General features: G+C 46.1%; 1 protein-coding gene across 13 annotated transcripts in view; it reads left to right on the top strand.

The window, feature by feature from the left end:
* Positions 1-20,561, top strand: part of PCNT (pericentrin) — a 163,737-nt gene that overhangs the window by 46,111 nt on the left and 97,065 nt on the right. For all 13 annotated transcript variants that reach the window (XM_075934141.2, XM_075934136.2, XM_075934137.2 and 10 more), the window contains 5 exons: positions 2,616-2,832; positions 5,044-5,282; positions 6,985-7,460; positions 8,116-8,692; positions 11,545-11,778. In XM_075934141.2, coding sequence (XP_075790256.2) covers positions 2,616-2,832; positions 5,044-5,282; positions 6,985-7,460; positions 8,116-8,692; positions 11,545-11,778 — 1,743 coding nt within the window. The remainder of the gene's footprint in view (positions 1-2,615; positions 2,833-5,043; positions 5,283-6,984; positions 7,461-8,115; positions 8,693-11,544; positions 11,779-20,561) is intronic.

Below are 20,561 nucleotides of genomic sequence, written 5' to 3'. Positions count from 1 at the left end.
TATCCAGCATGGGTTTGTGAAGAACAAGTCATGCCAAACTAATCTGATAGCTTTCTTTGATAGGATAACGAGCCTTGTGGATAAGGGAGAAGCGGTGGATGTCATATACCTAGACTTTAGTAAGGCATTTGATACGGTCTCGCATGATATTCTTATTGATAAACTAGGCAAATATAACTTAGATAGGGCCACGATAAGGTGGGTGCATAATTGGTTGGATAACCGTAGTCAGAGAGTTGTTGTTAACGGTTCTAAATCCTGCTGGAAAGGGATAACAAGTGGAGTTCCTCAAGGGTCTGTTTTGGGACCCGTACTGTTCAATATCTTCATCAATGATGTAGATATTGGGATAGAGAGTACGCTCATTAAGTTTGCAGATGACACCAAACTGGGTGGGGTTGCAACTTCTTTGGAGGATAGGGACATAATTCAAAATGACCTTAGCAAGTTAGAGAAATGGTCAGAGGTAAACAGGATGAGGTTTAATAAAGAGAGATGCAAAGTGCTCCACTTAGGAAGGAACAATCAGTTCCATACATACAAGATGGGAAGCGACTGTCTAGGAAGGAGCATGGCGGAAAGGGATCTAGGGGTCATAGTGTGATGCTGTTGCAAAAAAAGCAAATATGATTCTAGGTTGTATCAACAGGTGTGTTGTAAGCAAAACTCGTGAAGTCATTCTGCCGCTCTACTCTGCACTAGTTAGGCCTCAGCTGGAGTACTGTGTCCAGTTCTGGGCGCCACATTTCAAGAAAGATGCGGAGAAATTGGAAAGGGTACAGAGCAGAGCGACAAGAATGATTAAAGGTTTAGAGGACATGACCTATGAAGCCAGGCTTCATGAACTGGGCTTGTTTAGTTTGGGAAAAAAGAAGATTAAGGGGGGACATGATAGCGGTTTTCAAATATCTAAAAGGGTGTCACAAGGAGGAAGGAGAAAATTTGTTCCTCTTGGTTTCTGAGGACGGGACAAGGAGTAATGGGCTTAAAGTGCAGCAGGGGAGGTTTAGATTGGACATTAGGAAAAAATTCCTAACTGTCAGGGTGGTCAAATATTGGAATAAATTGCCAAGGGAGGTGGTGGAATCTCCCTCTCTGGAGATATTTAAGAACAGGTTAGATAGACATCTGTCAGGGATGGTGTAGACGGAGCTTGGTCCTGCCTTGAGGGCGGGGGGCTGGACTCGATGACCTCTTGAGGTCCCTTCCAGTCCTATTATTCTATGATTCTATAATTCCTATGGCAGCAGCGCAATAGTGGCTGGACAGTCGCCTTTCCACTAAGGGTGTGTCTAGACTACATGCCTCCTTCGACGGAGGCATGTAGATTAGCCAGATCGGAAGAGGGAAATGAAGCCGCAATTAAAATAATCGCGGCTTCATTTAAATTTAAATGGCTGCCCCGATCTGCCGATCAGCTGTTTGTCGGCAGATCGGGGGAGTCTGGGCGCGATGCGCCGACAAAGAAGCCTTTCTTCATCGGCACAGGTAAGCCTCGTGAAACCAGGTTTACCTGTGCCGATGAAGAAAGGCTTCTTTGTCGGCGCATCGCGTCCAGACTCCCCCGATCTGCCGACAAACAGCTGATCGGCAGATCGGGGCAGCCATTTAAATTTAAATGAAGCCGCGATTATTTTAATCGCGGCTTCATTTCCCTCTTCCGATCTGGCTAATCTACATGCCTCCGTCGAAGGAGGCATGTAGTCTAGACACACCCTAAGTGTGTGAGGGTTCAGCACCTCGGCATTGCTTATAATAGGGGATTGCCTGATATGTGGAGCAGGCATATTCACCTTGAAAGATGCGCTGAGAACACTGCATGTGTTGCTTAGAAAACAGGAAGGGGACTTGCAAATTCCCAAGAAATGTAAAGGATCGGTCTGAGTATTGTAGAGTTTAAACTATTGACCAGAGTGAAGAGAATCTGCATCGTGGGACAGATACTTAAGGCCAGTCAGTGCTATAATACAGTAGGGCATCCACACTGGCACTGCAGCTCTGTAGCCACTGCACAGAAAGCTCTACATTTCATTTGAGGTCGTGGAGCAACTGCAGAGTTTGTGCACGCTAAGTAGATACTTTGGGAGCTAATTTACTGTGTTGTAACCTGCCACAGTGTAGACACAGCTAGATGTGGTGGCAACAAACCAGACCCTGGTTCAGTCTCCTATCTGGTGGGAAGGGGGGTCTTCCCTTACGCTTTTAGGACCCAGAAGGGCCATCCATGTCATTGGGCAGGATTTCCTCCACCAGTTGCCTCTTTCTATGTGGTTTTGCTCCTAGTGCTTGCCGGTATTTGCACTGCCCAGTTGTGCAGTAGCTTGCCTTCCTCACACAGCTCCCATCACGCACCTGTGTAGTTGGTGAGGAGACTTTTAACTGGTTCTGGAAGACCCTTGATTGGCCCCGGGGGTCCTAATTAACCTGGAGTAACCCCTGTTCAGTTACCAAGGGAAAAGGGATCTACTTATCCTGGGGCTAGTGTTACCTGTCTTCCACCATTCAACTGTAGTGGGTCTGGCCTCACCCCATCACAGCACTTACTGTCAAATTAATTCTTTAGTCTGTTTGTCTGAAAGATAAAGGTACCTGTTCTGAAAGTATGTTTTCTGCAGGAAGAACTTACTTGTTTGCGACTGCAATTGGAGGAGAAACACAGGTGTGAGATAGACTCCTTAAGATCTTCCCTTGCACTGCAATATAAGGAGGACCTGATGAAGATGAAGATGGATCTGTCAGACAGATATATCTCAGAAATTGAGGAATTAAAAAAGAAACATTGTCTAGATCTTGAACAACTCCGTGCCAAGATTTCAGAAGAGCACATCAAAGGTAAGATGTACTGCAGGTTCACGTGTAAAATGGAAATCTTGGATTGTCAAAACATTTTTTTTTATCTTTAGGCTTAAAAGGATTATTTGCAGGACTAGGAAAACTCCAATTTAGTTTGAAATTACATAAAAAGAAATGTAGCACTTTAAACTTCTTAATAATGGTACTGAGAATTGGACTTTTCATGGTTCGTTTGAACTTCTAACTTCATTTGCATAAATATTCCTGCTGAAGAGTCCTTAGTGTTAGTTTGTAAAATATAATGATCTACAGCTAAGGAACAGTTATCACAGCAGTGTCTCATATATGTTACCTTGCCATATTTGATGCTTAGAAAGGGCCCTATCAAGCTGTCACATTTCTTTCTTAGAGTTTCTCTACTCAAGTGTTACAAGAAACCTGTAGACACTAGCAGAAAGAAATTGGGGGGAGGAAAAAATCTTGTTCCATGTCTCCTCACTTTCTTCGATTTTTATGGCTTTAACAGCACTTAGTTCAGGGATGGTGTACACATGCAGACCCCAATTAGCCCATTCATGTTTTTATTTACTTCTCACCCCGGTGGGTACAAGAGTCCAACCCGCGCCAAGTCTCGTCATATCAGTCCTCTCTATTGCCTTCCACTCAGTGGGTCAGCCTGACCCGAATGTGCCCAGGGCTTCTTGCACCGCCTCCAACACCGGGGAGAGGGGGGTCCGGGCCCGCCCTCACTCACGGACCCCAGCCCAGGGCCCTAAAGATGCGGACTTGTTTTGGTCCAGTCCGGCTGGTGGGTCTTCCTGCCGTAATGCACCAGCTCCCGGACAATAATGCCCTGCCCTAGGCTGCTTCCTCTCCCCTCACCTGGTCCACCAACCAGTCAGTGCCGGGATGTCTCTCTCGCCCCTGTCCCTTCCACCTCTCGCCCGTGATGCCTTGGGGGTCCTTCTGGAAGTGTGACCCGGTTGTGCCTCCACCCCTCTGTTGGTCCACTCCCCACTCTTGCCGTGAGTGCCGGCTCCCTTTGAATCCTGGCGCCCTGGCGTTGGGTGGCGCCCGGGCGCGCCCCTTCCTCCCCCCGGCCCAAAGCTGTCTTACGGCACAAGAGCACACCACGCATGCTCCGTCCATGCTCTGCCTCTCCCCTCCACCCTGCTTGGCTGGGGCTTTTAAAGTGTGGAGCATCCGTGTCCTGCCATGCCCCGTACATAGCCGGTGCCGGGGGACTTTGTGACGTAGTGTGGGTACCTTGCTGGTTGCTAGGCTTGGGCTGTGGCTGACCCCCACTGGCTGCTGTCTGTACCACGGCCCAGCGGAGTAGCTGATGGGACAGGAAGGTAACCTGTTCTACCAGTTACCCCCCCACGGAGAGCAACAAAGGAAGGTGGAATGCCGCCCCTGGCTGGGGGGCAGGGCTGGAAGGGATGGCTTTTAGTTTCGGTTTTGGAAGCAGGGGAGAAGGAGCTAGGTGCAAAGCAATTTCAAAAGGTTTTTATATAAATTATACAAATGCTGTGAAGGTGTGGAGAGTAGATGATGGTAGCCCTTACATATTTTTCCCCTCTAAGATTGTATATGTGAGAGCAAAGCTTTTTGGACTTGGCATCCAAACCCTGAAAGATAGTCATTTCTAAATGTGAGTAGAGTTGATTGAATACCATTAGTCAGATGTTATTTAATTTGCTATATGTAAAATTATTTATAAAAGGTATATTTCTGATATTTAGGCATTTCTGATGTGATATACTACGCAAACTGTTTAAATATAAAAAAATCATTAACGTGCTAATCTTTGGCAAAGCTGCTTTTCTGCTGTTTTGGGGAGGGCTTATGTTCATTATGGTTATATTTTTTGTTTTGTTCACTAAGGAATGCTTGAGCTGAGAGAATATTTTATCTTCAGAATCTACCATCTCATTATCCATTAAGCTCTGAAAAAATTACGATGAGTTTCTTCTACCTTTACATTCAAGATGTTTTTAGGCTTTATAGGTAGCAATAACGTATAGTACATTAAAAGGTTATTATTAAAGTTCATATATTCCAGCACTAGAGGGACCATTTAAGAAATGTAATTGGAAACATTTTATTTACTGCTTGGTAGTCTTGAAATTGGGAGAGCCATTGATGTTTACTATTTTTCTGTCATGAATGACCTTCAGTTTTTTAACTTTTATGAATCAAGACCCATGGGGGAAAAAATGCAAAATCTTTTTTTCAATGTCAATCTAGAAATTACAAAATTGCGTCTACAAAGTGCTCAAGATGCAGCACGCCAGGTTGAAGCAGAAGTTGCTGAAAGAGTATGTGTGCTGGAGAACGAGCACAAAGCTAAACTCTCCGTCCTTCAGTGTGAGAGACAGCACGTTGCAGAACTGCAACTAGAAATACAACACTTAGAGAGAGAGATTACTAAGCTAAAAGACATGGGCGTCCAGCATGAAAGCCATCTGGAAGAGGAGCTGGAAAAGGTAGTATTTATTAGTTGCTTTGTGTTTAATATGACAGAACTATGCCAAATAGCATGTCTGCCAGGTACGAAGCAAAATCAATGGGAATAGTGGGTGGAATGGCACTTAACATTTGAACACTCTTGTTTGTAGTGGATCTTGTGGTAATTACGTGGCTAAAGCCTTGTAATGTTCTGATGAGTTGGGTCTACAAGTGGTTGATGGATATTAAGGATGTAAAACACCATTTAATCAGGTTACCAGTTAAATGTTAAGTTTAACTGGCTAACTGATGAAACAAAGGTAGGTGGCAGGTGTGTGTTCCAGCTGACTGGGTTGGAGTGGCTTCCCTGTGCAACGCAGCTGGCCTGGAATGGGCCTCAGTGCTGCGGGCAGAAGCTGCTCTAGCCTGACTGCTTACAACCTCATGCTGGCTGCTGACTTTCAGCTCTTGTGTACTAGGAGCTGGCATCCCCGTGGGGCTGCTCCAGGGTAACTGTTAACCATTAGCTGTTCACATCCCTAATGCATATGTAAAGGGCTGTGTCCAGACTCAGGGGTTTTTTTCGGGAAAAGTAGCCTTTTTCCGAAAAAACTTCACCTGCGTCTAGACTGCAGCTGCGTTCTTTCGAAATTAAATCGAAAGAACGCGGCTTTTCTTTCGACGGCGGTAAACCTCATTTCACGAGGAAGAACGCCTTCTTTCGAAAGTGCTTCTTTCGAAAGAAGGCGTTCTTGAATGTAAATAGGGCTTCTTCGAAAGAGAGCATCCAGACTCACAGGGTGCTTTCTTTCGAAAAAGCGGCTTGCTCTTTCGAAAGTTCCGCGTGCAGTCTAGACGCTCTCTTTCGAAAGAGGCTTGCAGTCTAGACATAGCCAAGGAGAAGAACGGGTGAATGAAGATGAATGGTTTTATAATAATGTATTCATCTCTATTCTTCAAGTTTGCCCGTGCATCACACATTTGAAATTACATCAATACCATTTCTGATTTTTCTTGCACTCTGAAAACTTATCTGCAGAAAGATTTGAATCTGATGTGTTTGCTATGCTTATTTCCTTTGTGAATTGATATAATAGAAAGTAGAGGGAATGAGAGGAGAGGGAGGATCTTAGACATAAATTGAAAGACTTACATTCAGGCTTCATGGCATTTTAATATGAAAATGTGGGATTTTTTTGGTTGGAACTGAGTCATTTAAATCTTCCTTTACTACTTGTTTCTTGGTTTTCTTAATAATGCTTTGACTTAAATAAGGCATCAACAAATTAACATCTTTATCTTGTTTTTTGCTTCAAAAGTTGACGTGATCACAAGACTTCAATTATTTAGATGGTTCTTAGAAAATGGTAAAATGTTAATATTTTTTCTTAATTCTTTTTGTGATATAGCCCACATTTTCATGTAACATGTCTTTTCTCCTCTTACCGTTTACCAGTCAGTCATGCAAATCACTTCCTTCTATTTACAGTTCTATAACATCCCTGTATCAACTATAGCAGTTGCTTATGTAGAAAAGTAAAATGTTCAATGCATTTTACCTGTCTTTTTATATAATTCTGCAGCTGAAAACATGGTAAACTCAGGATCTTAGGACCCATTGACTCTGAAGGCTGTATTGGTCCACAGTTGAGGAGCTGAAAGAGCTTACATAGATAATAACTCTTCTATTCTGAACATTTCCAGTAGTTACGATTTAATCTTTTTATTTAATGTCCATAGATAAAACGCGGACTTGTTGACGATCACAAGAAAGAATTAAAAAGAGCTAGAGAAGAGGTACAGCGAATGGCAGAAATGCACAAAGAGAAAGAGGAGGAATGGAAGTGTGAAAGAGAAGCCTTGAGTATTAAAGCTGAAGAGAAGTTATCTCTGTTACGTATAGAACTTGAAAACAAGGCAGAGTATGAGAAACAAACTTTGCAAAAGGAGTTTGAACTTCGTGAAGCTGAAATGAATCAGCTTAAGGATCAGCAGGCTGCCAGAATTGTAGAATTGGAAAAGTCCCTTAAGGAGCAGCAGAACAGTTTGCGGCAGCTAGAGGATAGCTTAGCGAGTATTCAAGCTACACAGAAAACTCAGGCGCAGTATGACAGTGAACTACAAGCTGCTAAGGCACGCATGGAAAAAGACTTGGGAAAAGCCACACTTGAACTTCAAGAAGAATGTGCAATTAAACTTACGGAAGCACAGAACAAGTATGTTGTTTTAAAATCTCTTAAGAAATGGCAATTCACAATTTTGTCAATTGATGGTACCTAAAATTATCTAAATATAACTTGCATTATTTTAGAAAGGAGTGGTAGTTTTATCCATGAAGTTTCACTGCTCTGTTTTACTTCATATAATGCACACTAGGATTAGCTGTTACTTAAAAAATAATCACTCCAGTATTATATATAGAAATAAATGGGAACATCATTTTTATATGCCTAACCTTCCAGTAAGGGAAATCTCTAGTCCCGGTTCCCTCAGTTGCTTTCTGCTCAGTTCACACTGAACTGAATTTCCGAATGTGTTGACAAAGCAGGCTTCCTCACGTTTCCCTGTTCATATGACTTTGTCGTGAGTTGGAGTTAATAATCACTGTACATGTACATTAAATGCTTGGATACTATGGATGCTGCCACCTATATTAAGAACTTTGTAATATGGGCACTTGTATGTAATAATTAGAGAGGAGCATTTCACTTTACATAGGCCATTGTGTAGGTCTAAGATAATTTCTTTGTCTTGCTATGGATAAAATGGTTAAAAATGTGGTAATCAAATTAACAGTTTTTGCCTAGTTTTTTTTTCTTTGGCTCTTATCAATTCTTGTTTAACAACATTTTTAATGTTCTTGGAAATTAGATTTATGGAGGAACACAAAATTATGACCCAGAAATTCACCACAGAACAAGAGTATCTACTTCAAGAGTTGAAAGGGAAGCATGCTGATGAGCTAGAACTCCAAAGTCGTCAACTGCAGGAGAAGCATAAGCAACAGATTTTATCTCTCACAGCTGAGTTACAGACCAAGCACCAAGCTGAAATGGAAACACTTAAGTCTGCCTTACAAAGCAAACAGCAGGCTCAGTTTGAAGCTCATATAGGTGACCTGCAGGCAAAGCATCAAGCACACGTTGATGGAATGGAAGCCAAACACTTGTCAAATCTGGATTCTTTGGAGTGTTCGTACCTCTCTGAAATTCAGATTATACGAGATGAGCACAAACAAGCTGTTGAGGATCTACAGAGGCATTTCACAGAACAGCTGCACGAGAAGGATAAGGCAAATCAAACAGTTTTGACTCATGAAATAGAAAGGCTCAAATTAAAACATGCTGAAGAGCTGCAGCTTTCACAAGACGATCTGAAAATTGAGCTAGCTACTGTTCATATTGAAAAGCTTAAAGCCATGGCTGCTGAGCTGGAAGAAGCTCATAAGGTGGGTTTAGGGGGAAATATATAGCAGTAAAATGACCCTCTCTGCTTTTAAATTTAGATTGTTTTAAAATGAAAGGCTGTTGGTTTTGAAACTGGTTTTCCATGCTTTTGTTCTCTTTGTGGAATGCTCTGTTGAGTCGTCAGCTCCTGCATAGGTCCATTTTAATAGTTTTCTTAATTGTGCTAAAAACGAAGACAAAAGGAGAAAAATTATAAGCGTATTTAAATGCGATCAGTATGGAAGATTAGGTTCTGAGTTTAATAGCAATACAAACATTTTCTTCTTTACTTCCACTACATGCAAAAATGTTTCAAATCTACAAGGCTTGGAAATGAGAGAATAGTTCATATTTTCTTCAACAGCTTTATATCTTCCGTGGAGGTTTCATTTTGGGAACAAAATGATGATAGAAATCATTTACTTTATATACTTATTTTGACATAATTTGAAAACATAATTTGCATAAAACCTTCCAGAATGGACAGGTTCCTACAGTTTTTTAAGAGTCAAAATTTGTATGTTTTGAAAAGGATTTCTTTAGTGCACCATGGTTGAAGAGCTGGTAAATCTTAAAACGATCTAGTAGTAAAGCTGGTTCTCGATTGTTACTGACATTCTTCCTTAGTGGTACATGATACAAAAATATTCTAAACAGCAAGCTCAGGATCTAGAATCATAGAATACTAGAATTGGAATGGATGTCAAGAGGTCAACAAGTCTAGTCCCCTGTCCACATGGCAGGACTGAGCACCATCTAGATCATCCCTGACTGATTAATGTCTAACCTACTCTTAAATATCTCCAATGATGGAGATTTCACAACCTCCCTAAGCAATTTATTCCAGTGTTAAACCGCCCTGACAGTTAGGAATTTTTTCCTAATGTCCAACCTAAACCTCCCTTGCTGCAATTTAAGCCCATTGCTGCTTATCCTATTCTAAGAGGTTAAGAAGAATGTTTGTTTTCTCTCTCCTGCCTCCTTATAGCTATCATGTCCCCTCATGCTATTGTTGCATAAATTGCTAGTTTCGTCCCCTTGGAGGCTAGTCTGATTTACCCCAAGAAGAGTCACACTTTCAGGCTGGGTCCAACTCAAGTTTATTGGTTGCAACCAAGGTACGGCTAAGGAACTCAATGTTCAAAGCAGAGCCGACCCCCAACATCTCATATGCAGGGGTTCTTATAGGGTTAACATCTTTCCTGGTTTAGGTGCCTTAACATGATAGGTTACATCATTTTTGACGTTTAGCATTCCTATAGGTCAGGTTAATTTTCCCAATGAGGTTAAATACAATGCCTACTTGCTGACTTTGCAGTTACAGCTGTGTTACATTCATTCACTTTTGCTGAACAATGGGCGAGCCATACTTCCCTTTTTCCTTTCCTGCTTGAGCCGGTCACAAGTTTAAAGGATGTGGAATCTATCCATATCTCTACTTAACAGAAGACTGGTTTCACTTCCCCTCGTCTCCTTAATATAAGTTATTACTTGTGACAGGCCTTGACCTTTGTCATGTCTTACTCCTATACAAATAGCAAATATATCTAAGCATTAGCAATGTATGTATATTGTACGTGCCCCTCATAGGGGAGTCAATGGCTCCGGGGGATTTGACTTCCCTTTTACACATCACTATCATGTCCCCTCTCAGTCTTCTCTTTTCTAAACAAAACAATCTAGTTGATTCAGTCTTCTCTAACAGGTAGCGTTTTCTAGATCTTTAATAATTTTTGTGGCACTTCTTTGGACCTTCTCCAATTTCTCCACATCTTTCCTGAAGTGTGTTGCTCGGAACTGGACACAGTACTCCAGTTGAGGCCTAATCAATGCATAGTAGAGTGGAAGAATTGCTTCTCGTGTTTTGCTTACAAGACTCCTGTAAATGCATCTCTTTTTCATCATTTCTTCCTTTTGGTCATATTGGGTAAATCGGTTGTGGGGAATCATAAAAGGTGGCAGTCTTAGGGCACTAATTCTTTTGCTTCAGTCCTCGTGTATGACAATACTGTATATTGATCTAGCTCAATTATACATTTTAATGAACTTGTAGTACAACTCGACACTCAAAAAACCTTCCACTTTGTAGCTAACTTCATCCTTCATGTTAATTAGTGCTTAGCAATTTGTTAAAGGTGAAAATGCTCTTTAATAGATTCTGAACATTCAGTAATCTCATAGCAAATCTAAGATCCTGCTAAATCACGTTTTGCATAATTTTAAAAACTTGAGCAGAAATTAGGAAGTCTGTAGAAATATTTAAGGTTCCAGTACATTGAAATAACATCTTTTGAGTGTGTTTGAATGCTTCAGCCTCTTAGTTATGTATCAAGGGTCCCAGAAGTAGGGCACATGGTTGTTGCTGGGATATTAAGTCCCAGTAGATGCTATTGAATATTTTCCTATTGTTGAATATAGATAGAGGCATCACTTTGTATTGATTTATCTAAGTCTAAATTTGTAAGCCTACTTGAAGATAAGCAAAAAAGTTGTTAGTCCCTGATTCAAGAAAACTTCCCTTTTCCGCTGATATCTCATGTTTAAGTGCTTCAGATTTTAATTTAATTTGTAGTTGGGGATTGTGTCTAGAGTTGTATATAGGAAGGAATAAGACCTATAGAAATGTAATTGCTTATTAATTAATCTGTAAAAATAATACGTTCAGAGGTGAGTGGAGTGCATGCTTAGTCAGGGTCTAGAAGATGGCAGTGGTAAATATTTACTTACGTGGCTTGGAAATTCAGTTTGCAGCGGGTAACTTCGTAATGAATATTTAATGGTTACTACAGTATACGGTTAATGAATTTCTGTATAATGAGAATGTTTGACATTTTTAAATGATCAATTTTTATAGGAGGATTTGAACATAGCTCTTCAAAATCAAAGATGTATGTTGGAAGAAGAAAATCATAAAGCTCTGATGGTATTGCGTGAAGAAGTATTACATATGGAGGAACATCATAAAAAAGCACTTAACGACCTGCAAGATCTCCATATGGCAGAATTTCAGAAACAGAAAGAAGAATATTCTAGGCAGCTGCAGGAAGAGCTAGAGAAGCTAAAAGCTCAGCATGAACATGAACAGAAGGTAAGGGCTGCTCAAATAGCTTATCTTCTAAAATAGAACAAATTCAATGTTGTTACCTAAAGTAAAAATCACCATTTACAGAGCTGGATACTACTTGATTTGATTCACTGATCTGGTATAAGCAAAGAAACAAAAGAACCTTGAGAAATTTAAAACTACCTAAACTCGCTTTAAAATAGTGACAGATTTTGTTTTAGCTTAGCTTATCATGCCAATGCTTGCTCTGTGTGTCAGGGAAAAAGCCTCTTTTGAAAGAGAGCATCTGGACTGCAACCGCTTCTTTCGAAAAGGTGAGCCACTTTTTCAAAAGAGAACACCCAGGCAGTCTGGATGCTTTCTTTGGAAAAAACCCTGTTTGCATTCAAGAATGCCTTTTTTTGAAAAAGCACTTTTGAAAAAAGACCTTTTTCCTTGTAAAATGAGGTTTACCATGGTTGAAAAAACCACAGCTGTGATGACACAGTCGGGGTTCCGCCAGCAAGAACAGATTCCGCCAGCAGTAGAATAGCGAGGTTTTTGCTCCTCCAGGATACAGCACAGCATAGACATGGTGTGTTTACAGGATTCGGGGCCAGGGTGTTTCAGACCCCTTGTGTTATGGGTCCATCACCCTTTGCCTTCAGCCCCAGCAACCTCAGTCTGTCTCTCTCATGGTTCCAGCCCTCCCTTCCCCCAGCACACACTTCCTTTGTCCCCTCTCTTCCCTTCACAAATAGAACCGGTTTGGCCACTGTTCTGAGGACCCTCTTGCTGGGCCGTGCTCTCAGACAACCACCAGTGGGGGTCCTCCACAGCCCACCGCCCAAGCATAGCTACCAGCAAGGAACTGACACTACACCACATCTCTCCTTCCCTCTGAGAGCAAACAGAGCGGGGTCACTCTGTCTGTGGCCTGGGGAAGTTCAGGCTCCCCACTACGGACAGCGTGTCAGCGATGATGTTGGCGTTCCCCTTGACGTGGATCGCTTCCATGTCATAGTCCTGCAGCAGCAGGCTCCACCTCAGCAGCTTGGCGTTGGTCCCCTTCATCTGGTGCAGCCAGGTCATGGGGCAGTGGTCGGTGTACACCGTGAAATGCCGGCCAAACAGGTACGGCTGCAGCTTTCGAAGGGCCCACCCCATCGCCAGCATTCCTTCTCTATGGCCGCGTAGCTCCGCTCCCGGGGCAGCAGCTTCCTGCTCAGGTACATGATGGGGGAGTCGCTCCCTCGTCTCGTCCACCTGCATCAGCACTGCCACCAGCCTGGTGTCCGAGGCATCGGTAAACACGATAAAAGGCTTGTCAAAGTCTGGGTTTACCAACACTGTGGCCTTGACCAGGGCCTCCTTCAGTGCACAGAGGGCCCCCTGGCACTGCTCCGTCCAGACCACCCTGTCTGGCCTGCCCTTCAGGCACAGCTCCGTGATTGGGGCAGCAATGGAGCCGAAGGTGGGCACAAACCTCCGGTAGTACCCTGCCATCGTAATGAAAGACTGGACCTGCTTCTTGGTCTGGAGAATTGGCCAGTCTTGGATGGCTTCCACCGTGGTCGGTTCTGGCTTCAAGCAGCCGCTCCCCACCTTATGGCTCAGGTAGGACACCTCGGCCATTCTGACCTTGCACTTACCAGCCTTTACAGTCAGGCCAGCCTCCCACATAGCAGCTCGAATGGAGAGAACCCCGTGGACTCCTGCGGCACCTCCTTGTATGCAAACAGCAGATGGGATAGGTACTTGTCCCAGTCCTGTGGGTGTTGGTGCATAAAGGTCCTTAGCATCTACTTCAGAGTCCCATTGAACCTCTCCACCAACCCATTGGTCTGGGGGTGATATGCTGAGGCCTAGATGTGCTGAACCTCATACTTCTCCCACAAGCACTGGAGCAGGGCTGACATGAAGTTGGATCCCTGGTCCGTGAGGACATCCTGGGGAAACCCCACCCTGCTGAAAATGGCCAGCAGTGAGTCTGCCACCGTGTCTGCTTCGATAGAGGGCAGAGCCACAGCCTTAAGGTAGCGGGTGGCAAAATCCACCACCACCAGGATGTATTTCTTCCCTGTCTGGGTTGCTCTGCTGAAGGGACCCACAATATCCATCGCCACCTTCTGGAAAGGCTCCTCTATGATGGGTAGGGGCTTCAAAGCAGCTTTTCCTCTATCCTGGGCTTTCCCCATCCTCTGGCAGGAGTCACAGGACTGGCAGTACCACTGCATGGCTGCAAATATCCCCGGCCAGTAGAAGTTTTAGAGTGGCTTCAGCCGGGTGCGCTGGATCCCCTGGTGTCCTGAGAAGGGGATGTCATGGGCCAGGTGCAGCAGCTTGCACTGATACTGTTGGGGAACCACCAGCTGCCTCTGGAACCCCCATAATCCCACCTTCCCTGAGGGGAGCCATTCCTGGTACAGGAATCCCTGCTCCCACAGGAACCTCTCCTGGCCACCTCCCCCCAGGGGCTGAGCTGTGCCCATGTCTGCCCAGTCCCTCAGGGTCTGCAAGGAGGGATCCATCTGCACCTCAGCCTGGACTTGAGCTGCTGTTCCTCCCCACTGCCTGGGATGGGACTCTGTGTCCCCTGTCGGGAGCCTGACCCTGGGTCAGGGTCGCCAGTCCCTTGCTGGCTCTGGCTACGGGTGGTGACCAGGGCCCCGTGGGGTCCATCTGGCCACTCCTTTAGGTCACCCCCCATCAGCACCTCCTTGGGCAAGTGCCGGTGCACCCCCTCTTCCTTGGGTCCCTCCTTGACCCCCCATTTCAGATGCACCTGGGCTACAGGCACCTTAAACGGTGTCCCATCTATGTCCCTCAGGGTCAGCTGAGTGTTTGGCACCATGTGGTCTGGCACCACTATATCTGGCTGGGCTAGCGTCACCTCCACCCCCGTGTCCCAGAAACACATCATCTTGCCATCCACCTCCAGGGGCAAGAGGAACTCACACCGTAGGGGCCGCCCTGCCTCCACCTGGTACACGGAGAGACCTGCCTTCGGAGCATCAGGTCTCTGTGGGCCCTTGGCCTGAACCGTATTCCCCCTACTCTGAGCTGAGGTTTGCCTGCTGGCCCCTGCCTCCGGGATGGCTTGCCCTTTCCCCAGCCTCAGCCAGTTACCACTGGATAGTCTCAGGTCGTGGTACCTGTCTTGGTGCCTGATGCACTGAGCCCTCTTGTGGCCTCTTCCCGCAGTGATGGCAGGTTAGGTCCTGAAGACCTCTTTGTGCTGGCTCTGCCTGGGCCCTGGCTGGTTCTCTGGGGCGCAGACGGCTGGTCCTTGTCTCTTGGGCTCGCCTTGAAGGTAACTCCGTCGCTCAGCCGAGAACCGGTCTCTGCGCGACTCCCCCTCTCTCCGCGATTTCCGTTCACAACCAGACCGACTCTCTGTGAACTCATCCGCCAGCCTCCTGGCTTCCTGGGGGCGGTTCTCTGGCATCCGGTCCTTGAGTCACAGCCTCAGGCTGGGCGGGCACGCTTCATAGAACTGTTCTAGCATCATCAGCTTAAGCAGGTCCTCTGCAGTCTAGGCTCTGACCCCGAACACCCACTTGCAGCAGTACTGCACCAGGTGGGAGGCCATATCTACATAGGTCTCCTGTGGCCCCTTCTGCACCCCCCGGAACTTCTTCCTGGATGTTTCCGGGGTCAGCCTGAACTTGTGCAGCAGGGCCTCTGACCCATTCGTAATCACCTGGCTGCAGATCCTCCAGCTGGTTGAGCACCTCTGTGGCCTCCTGATTGAACAAGGGGGTGAGCTCTTGCAGCCGGTCAGCTGTGGGGATCTGGTGCAGTTCACAGGCCCACTCAAAGGCGCTGAGGAGCCTGTCCATGTCCCGCACATTTTTACATTGGGCCAACATGAGCTTCTCCAGTCAGGCTACCCCAGGCCCTTTGGGGTCCTCCCCACTCACTGCAACCGCAGCCACAGCCCCTTGGCTCCTCTGCTCCGCCATGGCCAGCTCATGCTGTGTCTGCTTCTTTTGGTCCTGGCGCTCCTCCCAACGGTCCTCTAACTCGTTTAGCCACAGCTTGATCTCCAGCCACTGCAGCTCTGCCAGTCTGAACCCCGCTTGGGACAAACCACAGCTGGCAGGGCTTGGCCTGGTGGGCACCATGTCTCTCTGGCGGGCTTCAGACCTCTGTCTGGTCTGAGAGCCTGAGATGCTTCCCGGGGGTGTCTGGCTGCTCCCTGCTGGGACAGGATCCAGGCCCCTGGATGGGTGTCACTCTTCCAGCCAGGCAATCAACTGGGCCTTGGTTGCTTTCCCCACGGGCAGGCCCCTCTCTCTACACAGACTCAGGCCATCTCCGCTGATCCCCGGGGTGCAGAGTCACTGACCGAGCGCTGCAGCAGCCCACAGCTCCCAGAAATCGCTTCAGTCTCTCAAGCACTTCTGGCTCTTGCAAGCCCCTTCCTCCTACTGCTGCTCGTCACTCGCTGCTGGAAGCTCCACCCACCTGGTGCAGTTCGCATCCCATCCTGGACACCACTGTGATGATGCATTCGGGGGTTCCCCCGATCCTGCACCCCCATAGCAGCAAGAACAGATTCTGCCAGCAGTAGAATAGCAAGGTTTTATTGCTCCTCCAGGATACAGCACAGCACAGACGTGATGTGGTTACAGGATTTGGGGCCAGGGTTTTTCAGACCCCTTGTGTTATGGGTCCATCACCCCTATCTCTCAGCCCCAGCAACCTCAGTCTGTCTCCCTCATGGTTCCAGCTCTCCTCCCCCCGCCCAAGCATAGCTACCAGCTAGGTACTGACACTACACCACAACCACGTACTTTCGATTTAATTTTTAAAAGAACACGGCGGCAGTGTAGACGCAGGGGAAGTTTTTTTTGAAAAAAGGCCACTTTAAAAAAAAAAAAAAAAAAAAACCTGTGGTCTAGACACATCCTTAGTCTCTTAAGTAGATGCCACTTTAGCAAATGAGATTAAAGCTTCTATCTGCCTGCCTTAGAGCTTTGCCCAGTTCTTTTTTTGTTAGTGTATACATACAAAAGGAAGCCATGTCAGCAATCTTCTTAACGCTCATCCTCCCAAAATAAGTTTTTAATTACACTTCTGGGCTACTTTTGGAGGGGTGGGGTGGGTGGGTTGAGTTATTGTTGAAGTACAGTACAAACTAGCTTTTTCTTTCTTCAGTCACGAACCACAGATGTTATATTGAGGCCTCAAATGACTAAGGTTTCATTATTGCAGTATATACTTCAAAAATAATGAAATATATTTATGCGTGTATTCTCGAGTTACAAATGGTTAAAATTGAACTCCATTGAAATAAATGAGAAAATAAATGAATAAAATACATTTACATTTAAGAACCAACATTTTATTTTTTGAGCTCTGATCCCTATGTGTATTCCACTGTGGTTATTCATGTGCTCTGTGAACCTGAGACTGAGATTATTTCTGGCAATGTTGTGTTCTCTTATTCTCCTGATGTTCCCCATTGGGAGTATACGGGGCTGTTTGGCCCGGCTGCATTTCCGTTTTTTGTACTGCTGAGTGTTCTGAGAGCCCTCTAGTGTCCAGAACAGCTCCTCTACTGTAAAGCTGCCAATATTGTACTTATTTATGTTTGTAGTGATCTAGAGTGATTGTGCTCGCATGACTAGGCTTTAAAAACTGCATCTCTTGCCAACACTTCTTTCTGTTTAGCAAAAATCACTAGTGGTACTTAGTGCACTTGCAACAGCAGTACATCTGCCACTCTTTTCCTAGGCAAACCTGGCAAGTGTGGGATTTGAGATTGTTCCATAAAATTTTTCTCTCATTTTGTGAAGAGGTCAGCCCAGAAGGGGATTGGGAATCTTCTGGGTGACATTTAAGGCTGTCTTTTAGTCATGGGTATTTTTAGTAAAAATCATAGACAGATCAGATAGTAAACAACAATTCATGTCACGTGAGCTCTCCATGACTTGTATTATAGGTCCCTAACTAAAATTTGGGCTGGGTGACTTTGGGAGATCTGGGGCAGCAGGAAACAGGCTCAGGAACTGCATATGCTCGGGGAGGGGAAGGATAGAGGGGGGCCCATGACTCCAGGGTAACCCTGCACTGCAGAGTGCATAAATAGCAGCCACAAGGAGGAAATATTACAAGCAGTTGTATAAGGCCTGGCTGTTGCCTGAGCCCATATATCACCAGTGATCTTCTGAGGCGTCTAGTAAACAGAAAAAGGTGTGACTTTTGATCGCTCCTACTGTTTCCTCCACATCCACCCAATCTTATCCCCCAGCCAAAAGATATTTTCAATGGGATATTGAGTGCAGAGAACCTTATACATGGTTGCCCTCTTTCCCAGAGTCTTGTGCTTTGATAGCCACCTAGCACATTTTTCTAATGACTGCAAATATATCTGGGTGTTGAATATAATCTGTTCCACCTGTAGCACTGAGTTCACTTCATCACTCCTTCCAAAATTGATTTCTATATCCCTCTTCAGGGACTACTCTCTCAAGGAGATCATTTTTCAGGAGATAGAATCTCTTCTCAGAAGGGCAGCAAAAGAATGTGTACCACTGTAGTATCAGGAAAAGAGGTTTTATGCAGAATATTTCCTTTTTCCCAAGAAAAAGGGAAAATGGAGACCCTTTTTTTTTTACAGTATGCAGTATTTTTATTTTCAGATTGAAATTCGGGCTGGCCATACTGCCCTGAATAGAGGCATTTTGTTCACATCTCTCTCTCTCTCTCATATGTAGAACTCCACCCTTGTCACAGAAGGTACTGTCCCTCTGGGCGTGCCACTTCAGTGTGTCTCCATGCTGTTAATCAGAGACTTGGGTAGTAACATCTGTCTGGGTCACACATGTGCATTGGTCATCTTGCGGCACCATTGGTGCCTCGTCCAATGCATCCATGACCTGAGCCCCTCGGCTCCTTCTCAATCATACTCAGCCTCAGATGATGCTGTGTAGCAGTGTCCATGATAACCTAGGAATAGTTTTTTAGCAGTAGTTTAGTTTCAGTTCATTTAGAGCTTAGTTAGCTTTCCATCTGTCTCTTTCTTATTTCAATCCCCCAACATCAAACTTTTGGTTCTCTTTCCATTTAAAAATTATCTTGGTGAGGGACAATAAAAACATGCCTGGTTCACCAGGCTTTAGAAGGTGTCCCTTGTGCAAGGACAGTTCGCCAGTTTCTGATGGCCCTCAATTCTGTGACAGCACATCCTTCAAAAGTGCCATAACTGCAGCAACCTCAAAACCAGGGCTAGGCATGATAGAGATGTTGGCCTAAAACTTTCCTTTGTGGAGAAGTTCCTCTCACCAGCCTGTTGCCCTGGAAAACAAGACAGCTTAACAGGAGAGACTGTGGGCACCTAGTCTTGTGATGCAACAAAACATTCTGCCTAAAAACCCAAAACAAAACATGAAGTAACTAGCCAGTGTCCTGCTTGATCCCTGTCCGTGGTGCTGACTATGCCAAGTGTGAGCACTTCTGCGACATTGCGAACCTCTAGCACTGCGCATACCGTAATCTTTGCTGGCAAGGTTAAGGAGCCAAGGTGCAAACACAAGCAACCTTCTTCTCCATAGCACTGTAGCCGGGCAGGCCTCCCGGAGGGGTTCCTCCGCCTCCGGGTCAGTGGGCGGCTACTCCCGCTCCCCACTACAGAGAGGGAGCAGCAGAGTGCAGCTGCTGCCCCTTCTCTCCTGCCTCTCTCCCCTCTTCCTGAATCCCCGTCCCGTCCCGCTCCAGAGGAAGAGGACCCCACCAGCACCCAGCATCCAGAGGCCTTCCCCAGCTGACTGCTACCTGCCCGCTGCTGCTGCGCCCCACCGAGGAGAAGAGGACAACTATCACCCAGAACTGTGGAAGGGGTTTGTTCATGAGACTGAGTTTTTTTTTCACCTGATCCAGGGGTGGTGGTGAACTGAGCTGTTAAAAGGGGGACTGGGGGAGAGGCTCAGAACTTCCCCCCAGTCCACATCTTTCCCCCCCCTTCCTGCTGCTAACGCCCCCTTCACCACTTTTACCACCTGGACTTTCTCTTGGCCCCTCGACGGGGCTGCTACTCCACCTGGGACTGTGCTGCTGCAGCAGTGGGCAAGGTTGTGAGCCTCCACAAGCACTCGTGGGCGTGCTCCCTCCCCACCCCCTTGGACTTGGGCCCCCTCCCTCAGCTACATTTGGCTGGGGGGGCCCCCCTCACCTGTGCTCACCCCACCTCATTTCAGCAGCTTGCCCCCTTCCCCACTGTTTCCCCCCACCCTGCTAGGCCAGCTTGGTTTTTCCTCTGTCCCTAAGGTTACTCACCCACCAAACCCAGCCCCAGAGTTTACCTGCCATGTCCCTTCCCCACGATCCTGCCCAAAACTCTGGTCCCTTTCCCTGTTCCGATCCTCCCCTCCCCCTGTTCATGCCCTTGGTCCCAATCCCGCACTTTATGAACCTATATCCAGTCCTGAGTCCTACCCCGTTCCTGACCCTTCTCCAACCATTACCTTTGTTCCCCCTTCCACTTCCAACCCACTGTCCGACCCTGAGCCCACCTCTCCTCCTGCCTCTATCGCGAAACCCGGTCTGCTTTCGAACTGCGCCTAGAGAACATCTGTACGTGCTCGTGCTCCACACTCTGCATTTCCCCACCCTTGTGTCCCGCCCCGATACCAAGTGGCGGGACTATCTAAGACTTGTAGAGGGTGGGGAACCCTGATGGGCCAGCATGTATTCTGCGGCCAGCATGTATTCCTAGTTCTGTGGCCCATCGGGGACATTAGCTGGCGGCTCCTTCATGGAGCTGTGAGCACGGGCGTGTACTTGGCACGGTTCACCCCTATCCTGGATACCTGCCCCCTTTT

The sequence above is a fragment of the Pelodiscus sinensis genome, chromosome 7 (assembly GCF_052426305.1).
Source record: "Pelodiscus sinensis isolate ZL-2025 chromosome 7, ASM5242630v1, whole genome shotgun sequence".
Lineage (NCBI taxonomy): Eukaryota > Metazoa > Chordata > Testudines > Trionychidae > Pelodiscus > Pelodiscus sinensis.
This window is presented reverse-complemented; position numbering and strand designations above follow the sequence as displayed.